This window comes from Podarcis bocagei (genome assembly GCF_964188305.1).
Source record: "Podarcis bocagei genome assembly, chromosome: 3".
NCBI classification, from domain to species: Eukaryota; Metazoa; Chordata; class Lepidosauria; order Squamata; family Lacertidae; genus Podarcis; species Podarcis bocagei.
Genome location: NC_138127.1, coordinates 8,498,114 through 8,514,083, shown reverse-complemented (window position 1 = coordinate 8,514,083; position 15,970 = coordinate 8,498,114). Strand labels below are relative to the sequence as shown.

At 42.5% G+C, this 15,970-nt stretch overlaps 1 protein-coding gene across 1 annotated transcript in view; it reads right to left on the bottom strand.

Annotated features, from left to right (window-relative positions):
- CSMD1 (CUB and Sushi multiple domains 1) overlaps positions 1-15,970 on the bottom strand; it is a 998,673-nt gene that overhangs the window by 173,445 nt on the left and 809,258 nt on the right. Inside the window, exons 24-26 of the mRNA XM_081189289.1 lie at positions 14,876-15,067; positions 9,299-9,425; positions 6,403-6,605 (exon numbers count right to left, since the gene is read on the bottom strand). Coding sequence (XP_081045415.1) covers positions 6,403-6,605; positions 9,299-9,425; positions 14,876-15,067 — 522 coding nt within the window. The remainder of the gene's footprint in view (positions 1-6,402; positions 6,606-9,298; positions 9,426-14,875; positions 15,068-15,970) is intronic.

The window sequence follows — 15,970 nt, the reverse complement described above, 5'->3', positions numbered from 1 at the left end:
TTACCTGTACAGGGGATGTTTTATAATATTTCCATATCAGATCTCTCTTACAAATAGCACCCATAATGGTTTATGTGGTTAAGTATGGGAATGTAGAAACCTGCATATTGAATACTGTTGCTCCATTCTGCTTCACTCTGTCTCAGTTCTACCCTCACAAAAATGAAAGTACGGGAGGAAATCACAATAACTGATAGGCAGATGTAAGGTCTTATGGAAGTATTCCATTAATGAGACCTAACAATGCAAGGATTTCTGCTTGCTCAACAGGGTGTGTGTGTGTTTTTGTTTGTTTTTGACACCTCTCTTCTTTCCAGGCACACTCTGCCTACTCCCTAAATCTGCTGCAGAAGATTGGGGAAACTCCAAGACAGATTTAGCGGGTGTGCAGGGTGAGAAGAAGGTGGAGAAATCCATGCAGTGACAGAACAATTTATTTAAAAGTAACACTTTGAAGAAGAAACTTATGCATCTGAGTAAGGAGAGGGGAGGGCAAAACCTTTATGCTACAGCATAAAGAAAAATAGTATATGAGTCAACTTTAAGATGTACCAAAAGAAATGGAGAAGTTTGGCTTCATTTCTTTTTAAGTATTAGACCATCATTGCTGTGAATCCCTCCCTGCCTTGCAGGTCTTTTCCCACCTGGCCGGGGATAGCAGGTCCCTGACCGATTCCAGCTACAAAAGCTGAGGCTGCTGAACAGAATCATGGGCCGATAGTGTTTTGTTACAGGGATTAGGTTGTTGCTGTTATTTTTCTAAATTTTTATTTTGTACCCTATTATAAATGTGGAAATTTGATCAATTTGGTTGTGTACTTTTGATGGTTTGTTTATTGTCTGTGACTACTTCTGTTATACGACGCGGGTGATGCTGTGGGTTAAACCACAGAGCCTAGGACTTGCTGATCAGAAGGTCGGCAGTTCGAATCCCCGCGACGGGGTGAGCTCCCGTTGCTCGGTCCCTGCTCCTGCCAACTTAGCAGTTCAAAAGCACGTCAAAGAGCAAGTAGATAAATAGGTACCGCTCCAACGGGAAGGTAAACGGTGTTTCCGTGTGCTGCTCTGGTTCGCCAGAAGCGGCTTAGTCATGCTGGCCACATGACCCAGAAGCTGTACGCCAGCTCCCTCGGCCAATAAAGCGAGATGAGGGCCGCAACCCCAGAGTCGGCCACGACAGGACCTAATGGTCAGGGGTCCCTTTACCTTACCTTACTTCTGTTATGTTTGCAGTTATGTATATTTTTTATATGTTGTGAGCTGCCTTGAGCATGGTTTTAACTTTGTAAAGGCAGCATGCGAATAAAATGATTGATTGAGGTTATTTTTAAAAAAAATTTAATATAATTTTCCTTTCCAGCCAGCTTCCCGCTCCTTCCGCCACTACTGAAGTAGGCAGTAGTTCATTCATTTCAATAACATGGTGCAACTCTCACAATGGCTAAGAAAATTATGGTCAAGCATTAATTTCCTAAACTAGACTCCTCAGAATACAGGGGAGAGAGGCTGTTCCTATGGCCTGGCATCTTTCCCATCAGCAAGCTCTGGGTTATATCTAATGGTGGAGTACATGAACAGAACAGGCTTCCACTCCTCTCCTCCCCCTCCTCTTGAAGCCTTTCCCCATGCCCTCAAAATCTTTTTCCAGAGAGAGCTTGAGAGATTGTTGAGGGGCTAAAGGGGAGAGAGAGGAAGGGGAAATCCCACTGCATGAGCAGAAATCACCTGCTTTGCCCCTCCTATGTAAAATGTGTGCTTCAACAATATAACTGCAGATCTATTGTAATTCTCTAGATGTGTGAACTTCAAGAACAATTGTATTGTACCAATTATTAATCAATAAAGTCTGCTTCACAAAAAGAAATAACTAGGGGTAGACATATCTGACAATTTATTTCCTCTCAGGTTCCCAATTTTCCAATCTTAAGTTAATTTCTCTGCACTTCTGCATCAGTTTGAAAGCACTTTTTAAAAAAATACTCATGAAAATTTGCCAGCATTTCAGTCTGCATTTATCCTAAAGTACACATTTTTGCAAGCAGTTTGACCTAATGTAATGCATTTTTATGTTGTTTCGTACATGTTATTTGGTTAGAGAATTGCACTGTAAAATTCAGAGAAGCTCAAATTTTAAGGGGTGTTCAGTTCACGTAATGTTTGGGAAAGTGTGAATTAGGTCAGTTCACATTAAAGGCAAACTGAACCTAATTTATTACTTTTACTGAACTGTAATAAACAATTATGATTTCTGAGTATGTTCCTCCCACTCCACAATTACTCAAGATCTGATGTTTCAACTCAGGAGGAAGGTAAATGAAAACAGAGAAGGAATCATACATTCACTTGCTGTTTCCTAAACCATTATGGTTAACTGTTTGCATCTATGAGTATCAAAGGCCTTGGTACAATTAAGGTGCTATATGGTATAATTGTAGAGAGTATAAATGACTGGAAAACATTTTTAGCAGTCTGATGCTAATATTTCTTTTCTTTTCTTTTGCTGATTGTCATAAATGCCATCATCAACAAATAATCTACTTTGTTAGAAATGTCGGGAAGTAGGGTAAGTGTTTTGTTTTGCATTTTGTTGTATTATGCTTGATTATTTTGACAGTTTTAACTGTATCTGACATCTTATTGTATTATTTATTGCTGTCATCTGCCCCAACATGAGTGGCAATGAAGGGCAGCAAATAATATAATAAATAAACAGGGATGAAAAGGCCAGCAAACTCTAAGTCTGCTAATTAATTAATCTGATCTTGGATACTCTTAAGGTCAGAGGTCTACTGTGGCTAAAGAGAATTGGTTATTCAGTTAACAGGCATTTCATTCTCTACCTTCTTACACATACCAGTACTTCTCTGACTTGATGGGAGATGTTTAGTTAGGAACCCCAGTTTCTAATAACTAGTTTAAATATATTTAACCCTGCAAAGTAAAGGTCAGGGATGCACACTGAACTCCATTTTCTATCCTTTTATGCATGATTAAATGGTAATTAAGTTTTAATGAAAAGTGTTAGGCTGATTACAATTAACATAATCACACCAGTCAGTTCATGTCCTCGTGGTGTTTTACATGCTGTGCTGAGCTGGTGAGACAATGGACTCTTGATGGGGTCCAAACATTTTGTGAGCAAAATACATTTGCATTCATCCAATTAATCATCTACATCAGCATACTTATTAAAGCAGGGGTGTGTGTGTTGGAAACTTATGTATAGGAATCTGTAGCATAAATTTATGCACATAAAAATTAATCTTTGAAAAATGGTAAACATCTGCAACCAAGCTGTAAGCCATGAAGATTATTCATAAGAGCAACATTAAGAGCCATTTTGTCTTACTGTAACTGTATGGGAAGAAAAATGTCGTGACTTTTTTCCACACTGCTTTGGTACAGATGACCAAACCATGTGGTCGGAGTCAATGACATCCAGTCCTCAATTATGCAACTATGGTAACATATAAATAAGCATTATCTCTCATAAAAGTGACTATTTTTACTTCAAGACTCTATACTAAGGAATCCCATGAAAGGCTTGTCAGAGCTCTGATAACTCTGCAGTTCAAAATGCAATCAAGTTCTCTGATTGGACATGCCTACACACACACACACACACACACACACACACACACACACACTACCACCACCAGTAGATCACTCAAGAATCCTTTGCCAATAGATCCTTTGCTAAAATGCACAGTTGCTAGGCACAGGAACAATGCAAACAGCAAAACTGGGGGCATAAGAAGGTCCAAGTTGCATTTCCCCTAGCAATTGTTGACCCAACCCAAACATTTTTCTTTCCCTATACTGGACAAAACTGGCATTGTTTTGAATTAGCAAGTCTATTTTGGCTGAATATGAGGCCAGTATGTGCAGCAATGCCAATGCCAGACAATTCATGGATCGCAGTGTCATGAAGAGATTCTGGTGCTACTGATCAGGGCCGGATTTAGGTTTGACAAGGCCCTAAGCTACTGAAGGTAATGGGGCCCTTTATATGTCCAGCTGTCCTTCGTCAAGAACAAATTGTCGCTGTTTTTTGTGTTGAATATATGCTATATGGTAATTTATGGACCTAATAGGTATCTAAAGCCATTTGCACAGGCAGAATGTAGTCACCCTATATACAAAACTGAGCAAACCAGTGATATTTTAGGGAGCAGGCTAGCAGGCGAGGCCCATTACTCATAGGAGCCTATACCACACAAAACATTGTTGCTGTATGTAGATTTTATTTTATTTGTTTTTTATCTTATATTTTGGAAATGTACATCCATGGTTTTTTTCCCTTTAATTTTTTTGGGGGGCCCAAAGAGAGTGGGGCCCTAAGCTGTAGCTTGTTTAGCTTATACGTAAATCCGGCACTGCTACTGATGAAGATGAATTACTGTAGCAGCTCAAGAGCCACTTTCTAAGGGTTTTATTTTGTGTCGCTCTGGAAATGTTTGAAAGGCCAAAACCATGTGCACAGGATCAGCTGTGTGAGTCCTTTCCCCTCCCTTTCTCAACTAGGTAAAAAATGAGAGAGAGATCCCACCCACATTCCCAGCCTTTCACATGTTGCCACAGTAGCATGGGATGAGCGCTGCCAGAAACAACTCCTAGGCTGCTGCGGTCATCAGTGAAATGGTTCAGTGTATTGGGGAACAACGGAATGGAAGCAATGGCTTCTTACTCTGCACAGCTTGCTTCCCTTCAAGAATGAAATGTTTATGATTGAAGTAAATGCCTTATTCGATGTTGTCAAGGGACTGCCATCGGAACAGGGGAGGGAGGCAGGGATGCCCTTGGGATACAGGGAGCCTCCTACGCTTCTGAGGAGCAGTTCCTCTTCCAGCGAGGGGAAAAGCCACACCTCCAGTGGAGAAGAGCGGGAAGGGGCCAGCCAAGCAAGGAGAGGGCTCGGAAATGCTGCTGAGAGCCCAAGCGCCTCACGTAACCCGGCTGGCCAAGAGGCACACACGCCAATTCCGTCGTCCAGCTTGCGCAGAGGGGTGAAACACAAGGAGGGGAGGCGGAGATTTGGGGTGTCTAAGTTCTTATGTTGGGGGAGAAGCCGGAAGGGGCCACTCCCGGATTCTGCAAGTGACTCAGACAGACATGAACTTTGTGTATCTGCACTGTAAATAGTTTGCACAATAAAACCTGTAAAAGACAGGTCAGAGTCCTGCCTGGTTACTCACGAGCAACCACCACACAGCATCTGACAGATGTGAAATGCAGCAATTTGCACAGCAAAGTTTTTCAGGCAGAATCTGATCCGAGACACCCCTGTACAGTGGTGCCTCGCAAGACGAAATTAATTCGTTCCGCAAGTCTCTTGGTCTTGCGAGTTTTTCGTCTTGCGATGCACGGTTTCCCATAGGAATGCATTGAAAATCAATTAATGCGTTCCTAGGGAAACCGCCTTCAGACCAGGTCCGGGGACAGTCTGTCCCCAGACCTCTTCTGAAGGCTGGGGGGGGGGGACAAGGGCTTTTCTTCCCACCCCCAGCATTTTAAAAAACCCCGGGACAGTGGAGGACTTCTCCGCTGTCCGGGCGATCTTAAAATGCTGGCGGGCGGCATTTTAAAATCGTCCCGGACAGCGGAGGACTTCTCCGCTGTCCGGGGCGATTTAAAAGCCCCTGGGAAGGCAGGCAGGGGGGACAAAGACTTTCGCCCCCCGCCCGCCTTCAGAAGGTGTTCCCACCCCCCCGCCTGGCTTCGCAGCAGCGCTACGAAGCCCGGCGGCTGGGGCAGGTGCTCCCGCCCCCCCACCCCGCTTCGGAGCAGCGTTCCGAAGCGGGGTGGCTGGGGCAGGTGTTCCCACCCCCCCGCCCGGCTTCGGAGCACGGGGAGATCGCTTCTCCCCACCACCCCTTGCTTCAAAAGAGGTCCGGGGGCAGCGGGAAGAGCTCCCGCTGCCCCCGGACCTCTTTTGAAGCAAGCGGCTGCAGGGAGAAGCGATCTCCCGGCCGCCCCTTGCTTCAAAAGAGAAGACCCGCTGTCCCCGGGGCAAGCTTCGTTTTGCGAAGCAAGCCCATAGGGAAATTCGTCTTGCGAGGCAACTCGAAAACGAAAAAACCTTTCGTTTTGCGAGTTTTTCGTCTCGCGAGGCGTTCGTCTTGCGGGGTACCACTGTATATTACAACGTATGTTAAAATTTTGTCATATGAATACAAAATTGAAATATGCCATTTGTCAAGAAGCATAAAGTAGAATATTTGGGGGAACTGTTTGTTTGTATTTTTAGCAGATGTCAGCTAATTCAGCATACAGTCAATATATTTTGGGTTCTTACCAGACTGAAACTCGTTTTCAAGATGGCGTACCAGACCACACTATTAGCAACAAAAACATGAAAGGCCAAAACCTGATTTTACTCAAGGACTAAACAAATCCACCTACTTGAAAACTGGATAGAAAATCCTGATTTGCTGATGAAGAAGTCACTGTCAAATTGCAAAGTCAGGGAGTTGAAGGTACTATAAATATCTTCAGGAAGAGCTGAGCCACTCCACTCTTTCAGTAGAATACTGCTTTCAACAGGACCATCCCACACTTTGAGTATGTCATGAGCCACCTCAGTGTCAAAAACAATAAAATGCAGACTGCAAATGAAAGAAGAATGTGAGACATTTGTCATTCATGACTACCTTTGGTGCTAAATAAAAAGGGCAGATTAAGGAATGACAGGCATGTAACAACACATAATTAACCATGATTAAATCCATTAATCTGAATGAATGTAAGTGTGAATCTTCTTTGTTTCATTGTGGTTATAATAATTAACATGAAGCTACAAATTACATCCAGAAAAAAAGGAAGAAAACCTGGTTTATCAGCATTCTTCTTTGGTTAGTTGCAGAAATATCTGGGGTACATGTATGCAAACGCCACAACACATGACCTTTTATTTGGAACACTTGCTGAACTGATTGACAATCCTCAAGATGTGGATGCCACCAGGCATATCCCAATAACACTGACTTACACAGTGGCAGACCTTGGCACCGTGTGTGACACCACAATTTGTCGCCTCCCCTCTCACCTACCATTATACATTGTAGTTGTAGCACCCCCAGCAGTGCTACAACCATTAGCTGCACACTGCATCAGTTTCATTTCTCTTCCAGATTAAATAAGCTGGTAGCATCAATTAGCTCTCCCCCCCCCAAAAAAAATCTCCTTTATTCCAAAACTTATTTTATACCCAGAAATAAAGTGTTTCAAAGGACTGAATTAATTTGAAGAAAAAGAAAACCAACATACATTTAGGAATTCATTTCTAAGTGCCTTGTCGCCACAACCCCTCCTTTAAATTCAGAAGCATTACTTGACATTGGACATTCACAGCTCAAAATGAACTACTGAAGGAATGTCTTATTTCTGAGCATATAATCAACAAACCTAAGCACAAAATAAATTGTAAAGGGCGGAAATGACCCAAAAATATCCCAATGAAGACCAAGTCTGCTCAGTGCCAATGAACTGGAAACTACCGAGATGGTGGCACTGAAGGTGAGGTGGGAGAGGGAATGCCATGGAGAAAGAGAAAGGGTGAGACCCATAGATGAAAAGAGACAACCACCTGCTTGACTGGGAAGGCCATTCCTGGTTCACACCAAGAAGCCATTTTTAAATGTCCCTAGAGCTGCCCACAGAAATCTGTGCTGGAACCCAATGGAATTGGGATTGGGCAGCAGTGTGTTCAAACCAACACCCTCTCAAACCAGACTGCTGAGGACCAAACATGTTCAGTGGACGCAATATTTTGACTGCAGGAGGATGAAAATCTGGTGTGTGTATGTGGTGGAGTGGCTGAAACCCTGAACATGTGCACACTGCATTACGCCACTTTGTTCAGGGCCTCACTCGTTCCTTAACATTAGACATTCACAACTGCAAGTAAACAAGAATATTGGTGGGTTGTTTTACCCTTTCCCATATCAAGTTCAATGTCTGATCAGTTACATTATAAGTCAGACCTTGGAGACCTGAATACACTTGAAGCATGACAACGCCTACTATGCTGATAAGCATGTCATGATCTTTCATAGATTTTGTTACCATTTCCACACTGTGAAGCACCACCCACATTTTTTTAAACATTAAACATTACATGTGATGATGTAAAACACGGCCCTGAGAGCCACACTTATTGGAAATGGTCACAGTTCAGTGCCGTTTTTCCACTTGCTGTAATAAATATTGACTCAGAAGGCTGCTAATAAGTAAATATTAAATCTGTTTTCTACCTACAGATGGTTGTTTGTAATTTCTTATTTCATTCTATACTAATTTCACATTTGCCATTCCTATTAAAATGCAAATGGAGCAATGAATTTGCTCGTGATTGAGTGGGTGTCTTTTGGTCTAGTATTAGGGGAATACAGTTATCTTTCTATTCTAGGAAGAAGAAAATGAAATTGTGTGAAAAAAAATTATGAATTCCTCTGAATATGTATAAGGAAAGTATTTTAGCAAACAGTTTCTCTCCCCAGCTAAACTCTAGCCTATTTATGTAAGAATATTAACTATTTGAGAGTAAACATGATACTTAAAAGTACAATGAATTAGGATTTTCATTCTACTGCAGTTAGAATGCATTACAAAAATTCTAATATGCTATCATTCCTGAGAGATTGCATCTGCACTGCTATATAGGCTCATCTATCTCTCCTCCACCTGAAGAATGGGCAGTTTTCTTGCTGTGGAAATGACTTCTCTAATAGTTTGTGAATTACTTCCTGAGAAACCCTTCCAATGTGATTCTGCAGATCAGTTTAGCTCAGTGAGGCCAATATAGTTACTTTCATTGCTAAAACTAGATCCAGTTCTAATAAGTAGAGTAGATCCTATAAGATGCCATGAAAGGTGACAGGCTGGGATCCTGTGCTCTCATTTCTTTTGCCACTTCATGGCAAAAATAAAGACGAAGCATGGGTAGAAGAGCATTAATGGCTACTTCTGATATGATGGGCTTATCTGCCCACAAAGAAATTTACAACACAGATCTAAGCATGTTCAGTCACAAGTATGTCCCAATGAGTTCAGTAAGGCTTACATCCTAGTATGTTTGCACATCAAAGGTTGTCCCTTTTGGTCCTACAATACATATATAACCAATGGAAGCCCATGATTTTTGGAAGTATTTGTTTTAATATAGTGAATCAGGCATCTTTTAATCTTGCAACTTACTCCTTAAAAGATCAAACAAGAACGAGGTATGTATATAATGGTAAAACCTATAGTGCTATGACTTGGATAATACTAAATTTAATAGCTGAGACTGCATGCATACCTAATTGTCCTCCCTGGGTCTGCTTCTATAATCCAAGTACAATGAAGATTGTTGTCATATGGAGCTGGATAACCAGGAGACAGAATGCGGCCTGAAGTAGCAGCATGAATACGTCCACCACATTCAGCTGTAAAGAAAAAGCGAAAACAATCAATTTTCAGAGAGAAGTGCCATGCACACTTGAGGTGCTTTACTTTACAGAAAGGTTAGAACTCTTAATTTTAGTAGAACCTGATTGCTTGTAAAATACCAAGCAGTTTGGTGAAATGATGCACAGCCAAGAGCCAGAAAAGAAAAAATTAGAATAAAGAAAGGAAGTTGGAATAACTTTATGGGGTCTTGTATTAAACATTAGGTAAAAGGTAAAGGACCCCTGACCAGAATGACTAAACCACTTCTGGCACAACAGAACACTGTGACAGAAACCAGAACGCACGGAAACGCCGTTGACCTTACCCCTGCAGCGGTACCTATTTATCTACTTGCACTGGTATGCTTTCAAACTGCTAGGTTGGCAGGAGCTTGGACAGAGAAACGGGAGCTCACCCCATCGTGGGGATTTGAACCACCGACCTTCTGATCAGCAAGCCCCAAAGGCTCAGTGGTTTAGACCACAGTGCCACCCCGCATTAAGCCACCAAGGACATGCAAGGTGAATTCTAATGCAAAAGTGGTGCAGTGCAATCCTTTGAAAGTTTTTGTGTTTTTTGGGGGGAGGGGTTGGGGGGGATCTGTAAAAAACAAACACATTTTTGAACATATTTTCTCAAACAATAAATACACCTACACATGTTTAATCTAAAAATGTGCACTTTAAAATCCAAGAATTGCACTGGAAAATCTAAAGAAGTGAAAAGACCAAAGAATAACCATCAACACTTTCATCCAGAAGTGTGAATCAAGTCAGTTTGTGTAACAACTCACATAAATCAAATACTTCAAGCATCTCTACTTCTATCAAAGTTCCTAGTTATGGTAGTAATAGTAGTAGTACACTAGTAAGCAACACTTTCAAAGTAGGGTTCATTTACTTTTATATGTGCTGCCAAGTGTATGAAAGAGCCCAAGAGATTTAGTTTGCTTGTGTGCTATTACTGTTTTAGGAAAGAGCAGCAGATAAAAACTTCGGACTTTGTGAACAAGTAAGCAGCCTCTAGGAGAAACTTTTGCAGCCCTGGTTCAGATGATGCCTGTAAGTTTGAAAACGATGTGTGACAAGGGTAGACCTTGTGCCTTCCCTGTCCCCTGGCAGCAGCAGCACACTATCCAATCTATCCCCACCACATTGTTTCTGATGGGGTATTTTTTGTTGTTATTGTTGTTTAGTCGTTTAGTCATGTCCGACTCTTTGTGACCCCATGGACCAGAGCACGCCAGGCACTCCTGTCTTCCACTGCCTCCCGCAGTTTGGTCAAACTCATGCTGGTAGCATCGAGAACACTGTCCAACCATCTCGTCCTCTGTCGTCCCCTTCTCCTTGTGCCCTCCATCTTTCCCAACATCAGGGTCTTTTCCAGGGAGTCTTCTCTTCTCATGAGGTGGCCAAAGTATTGGAGCCTCAGCTTCAGGACCTGTCTTTCCAGTGAGCACTCAGGGCTGATTTCCTTCAGAATGGAGAGGTTTGATCTTCTTGCAGTCCATGGGACTCTCAAGAGTCTCCTCCAGCACCATAATTCAAAAGCATAAATTCTTCAGCGATAAGCCTTCTTTATGGGCCAGCTCTCACTTCCATCCATCACTACTGGGAAAACCATAGCTTTAACTATATGGACCTTCGTTGGCAAGGTGATGTCTCTGTTTTTTAAGATGCTGTCTAGGTTTGTCATCGCTTTTCTCCCAAGAAGCAGGCGTCTTTTAATTTTGTTGCTGCTGTCACCATCTGCAGTGATCATGGAGCCCAAGAAAGTAAAATCTCTCACTGCCTCCATTTCTTCCCCTTCTATTTGCCAGGAGGTGATGGGACCAGTGGCCATGATCTTTGTGGTATAGTTAGATTTTAAAAACCAGAAGAAGGATAGAGAAGTACAAAGACATTATTCCACCCACAGTTCTGACTGCTGGCAGCTGTCTGGCAGGGCAGTGAATAACTGGGAAAACCACCTATGGTTTGTCCCCCCCTCAAAAAAATAAACACCTTAGGATTTAAGCCTCAGAGAACCAAAAGGGATTTTTTTTTTTTACAAGCAAAGGTACATCAATTGATGATAAGGCAGTATCTGAGTAACCCAGAACCAGCTCAGGTAGTGTGAACAATATTTTCTTGTTATACTTTTAAGAAGTTATAATTCGAGCTTCCCTGTGAGCACTGTCGTATGGAATTAACCTAAAGTGTTAGCATTCAGATATGTGCTATCTAGCACTCGTCCTCCTGACAATATGCTTCTCGCATGGATGAGCAAAACACACTCCACGAATAGCCCACAGCATTTGCATGGGTTGTAGCCATACGGCTGGAAAATAAGAGTAACCTTTTCTTTACCTTGATGGAAATGTTTTTCTTCTCACTTTTTAACGTGTTGCACATATACCTTTTGATAGCAACATAAGACAAGCTAGTTCACATCTTGCTCAGTCAGAATCCAGAGTTTTCGTAACTGGCAAGTCAAGATGACACAATCTTTATGTCATGTGTAAGTGAGGAGCTTGAAACAGCTGAGAGCACAGACGAAACACATAAGGGTACTCAAATTAGTTTCATGTTTCTAGGTTTGATGGTTCTCTTACATGAGATTGAAAAGATATTTTCCCAGGCAGAGAATTCTGCAAAGAATGTATCTACTCAGCCACTTCCCTTTGTTCAGACACAGATCATACCAGACTTTCAATTAAAGAGAGAGAAAGGGCGGGGGTGGAGAATCAAATAATGCCACTTAATGTGTACAATGTGCTTAAAGCAGGAAAGATTAGAATGGAACGGAACACGTGATGACAAAGAAATGAATTTATGCATTATACATGTCTGTTCCCACCCTCTTAAATAGAACCTTTTGTTGTCAGTGGGAACTCTGGCAAAGCTGTCCTGCATTAGACCTGGAAAAGAATTCCAAGTGTCCATAATCCCAGTTCCACTGCCCAAGCCTACTCTGGGTGATGGGGCAAGTTTGCAGCTGGTGCCAAAGGTGCCATTTTGGATGCTGGTGTTCATGTACACGTGACGCGCAATGCACCAGCATGTTAGGTGTGGCTACAAGGGACTCATTTAAGCCCACCCCTCCTCCTCAACCTCTGCTTGAGGGCATCCTCCGTCCCTTTTTTGCAGTTTGGCTTTCAGTGGTCACTTCTGGGCCACAGGGGAATTTTTGACTCAGTTGTCTGATTTGGCAAGTGGGTTTTCTCACCTTCTCCATGCTGTAGGGCTGGGAAAGGAAGTTGATTAGCCATGGTGTCTGTCCACTCAGCCATTAGGCCTAGGTTAATTTGGCTCCTGCACTGTTACCCCTTTTAAACAGGTTAATCATGTCACTTTTGCAGGAAGGTATAGGAAGCAGAGCATGTTAGGATAGCATGTCAGTGACCCTTGGGGATGACTGTCAGTGCTTAAGGCCTGAACGTGAATGCAGGCTTCCTCAACCTTGTAGACCCCTAAGGGGGTGGGGGTGGGCAGGTCTCTCTACTTACCTTCAAGGTGTGGCTGAAGTTAGGTAAAGGTAAAGGGACCCCTGACCATTAGGTCCAGTCGTGACCGACTCTGGGGTTGCGGCGCTCATCTCGCTTTATTGGCCAAGGGAGCCGGCGTATAGCTTCTGGGTCATGTGGCCAGCATGACTAAGCCGCTTCTGGTGAACCAGAGCAGCGCACGGAAATGCCGTTTACCTTCCTGCCAGAGCGGTACCTATTTATCTACTTGCACTCTGACGTGCTTTCGAACTGCTAGGTTGGCAGGGACAGGGACCAAGCAACGGGAGCTCAACCCGTCACGGGGATTCGAACTGCCGACCTTCTGATCAGCAAGTCCTAAGCTCTGTGGTTTAACCCACAGCGCCACCTGCACTGGAGTTAGGGCTAGGCAAATATGCTTGCTTCTGGCCTGGCAGGGGTTTGGTCGCCCTTATAGCTGCACAAGTCCCATAAACATAAGCAATTCCCATACCAATAGTTTTGTTCTACAGGTTTGGGTTTATACAAATAAAAGTGTCACTTATTCAACCCAGCTATATGTCTCTCAGTGTTTGTTTTAGCTATCAGCCTCAAAAGCCCACCTCAAAAGAAAGACAAGCAGCTAAAGTTCCAGGTTACTCGCCCTCTAATGGATTACCCGTATGAAAAGACTTTTTGACTATACCTCCAATTTTGCCCACACAGAGCTTTTTCCTCACCACACAGAAACTACTGGAGTCATTAGTTCCTATGGGGACAGAAAACAGGCACTGCATGGGTGAAATGGGAGAAGCGACAGCCCCTTCCTCTCAGATGGCTCATGAGAATGGCTGTAGGTCTCCATTTCCTATTTTGCCCTCACAACATTTTTTCACTCCTCATACAGGGATAGCGGAAAGGATCCAAAGACTAGGAAAGATACTGGACTGGCTCAGAACAACTGCCAGCCATTTCTTTCTTTCTTTCTTTCTTTCTTTCTTTCTTTCTTTCTTTCTTTCTTTCTTTCTTTCTTTCTTGAGCTTGAGTAATTTCTGAATTACTTTGGAAAGCTCATTATCTCCCCTTTTCAGCAGGATAATAAGACCAGGTTTTATGTGTGACCTCATAAAAACAAACAATTCAGATAAAGAGCAACTCAGATATTGAATTTCACATTAATCCCATTATTAATGGAGAAAGCATACAAGTGATCTAGCCTTATATACCTTGTGAACAGAAAATGAGTAGAATATGATATAGTAAAAATCCATGCAAAGAACAATACACAAATATTAGCCTTGCCACAAGACAGCTAAATGATGGTTTGTTAAGAAACTGGCCTGTGTTTCAGTGAGGGACAGGGAGAGATGGGGGGATACTTTTGTACATTCAAGAAGACACATATCTTTGGGAACAAGGGCAATAAAAGTTGTTGTTGTTGTTGTTGTTGTTGTTGTTACAATCTTCTAGCTATGGACCCAAATTTGCCACCAATTTTGCAGGGGGTCAGTATAGACAACACCAGATAGGACAAAATAATTCATGGAGACCTCACAGAGAACGAGCATTCTTTTTAGTAAGAATTACCACAGAATTTTGCTTCAAGGCAAAACATGAGGTGAATCTGGAGATTTTTCGTTGGGTAAGAAACATGAAGAAAACTGAAAGAGTTTTGATAGGGACGTCAACATTTCTTGTAGTCTGTAGTCCATTCATTCCTAGGCTGCATCAAATGTCCTTCAGAAATCAAGGTAAAAGCATACCAGAGGAATTTCAAGAAAAGCCAAAAGAATTTCAGGGAGAGTAGTAGCAGATTTCCTCAGAGATGGCCCACATATTTAGTTTCAATATATGTATATGGTGGTGGTTGGGGAAAACCTGAGATAGATTATATACCATTTCAAAGCATCGTTATCTCATATGTAATAATGCATTATCCATAAAAAGAGCTATGAAGTGTTTAACAATAAACTTTTAGATCACCGTGTTATCTAACATTACCTGTACAAGTCGGCAAAGGCTTGTCCCAAACTCTTCGATCTCCACTTAGGCAGGTAATAGTGCTGCTACCGTGCATTGTGTAGCCTGGATTGCAACTGTACAAAACAACCGTATCTGTGTAATGGCCTTCATCACGAATCTTGTAGCCATAGTTTGGTGTTCCGGAATCCTCACATTTCACTAAATCAAAGCCTATAAAGGAAAGCAAAACATGGAAACACACATTTGAATTCTGTATTGCGGCACACAATTAGTCATTTCCCTACCAATAACAGAGATGATGCCCCATGTCTGTCTGCTCATGGGGAGGGCTTTCGACACCACCTCTAACAGAAGAGAAAAGCAGGGGGATATTCACAGATTTCCCTTCCCTTTGCAGCTCTCCCACATTTCGCCTTCCATGCTGATGTTGAGGCTCCTCTAATCCTTTGGAACATATTGCTTTTGGGGTGGGGAGAAGGGGACACAGGAACTGCGTGGGGAAGAGGGGAATCCATCTTCTTTCATGAGTGGGTGGCAGTGTGGCATAGGGAGAAAATTTGAGGCTACGTGTTATCAGTAAGTTCAAAGATTATAGTCTCCCTAGTTTTGTTTTTATGCGCAGTGCGGGGAGTTAGAACTTTGCCCACCAGATATGCCTATTCCACGTCTGACATCCTAGGTCCACATGTGGGTGCACCATGTGAATATGAACACATGTAAAAATCCAATGTACAGAGTCCCTAATTGGGTTTTCAGATTTTAAATCAGATATTGCGCTGTTCATGCCCACGTGAGTTAAGGCATGTATACCCTATTGAAACATTACACCCAATGTGGGGACATCTGGGAGAATTAGAGGTGGGGCAGGCATACCTGGAGGGCAGGGTGGGAAGTTGAGTTTTCACTCTCTCGCCACTTGTGGGGGATAAGAATGGTGAGCATATCATCCAATTCGACCCCAAAAGTATCTTCATTTCACATAAATGAGATCCTCAAATTTGACCTCACTATTGTCCAATTTGGGGGCTCTTCTGATGTTTTTCCTTCCTGTGCCATGAAGTCAATGTCAGAAAACAAAAATGTGATGATCTCTTGAAAACTGGACACCTTTTA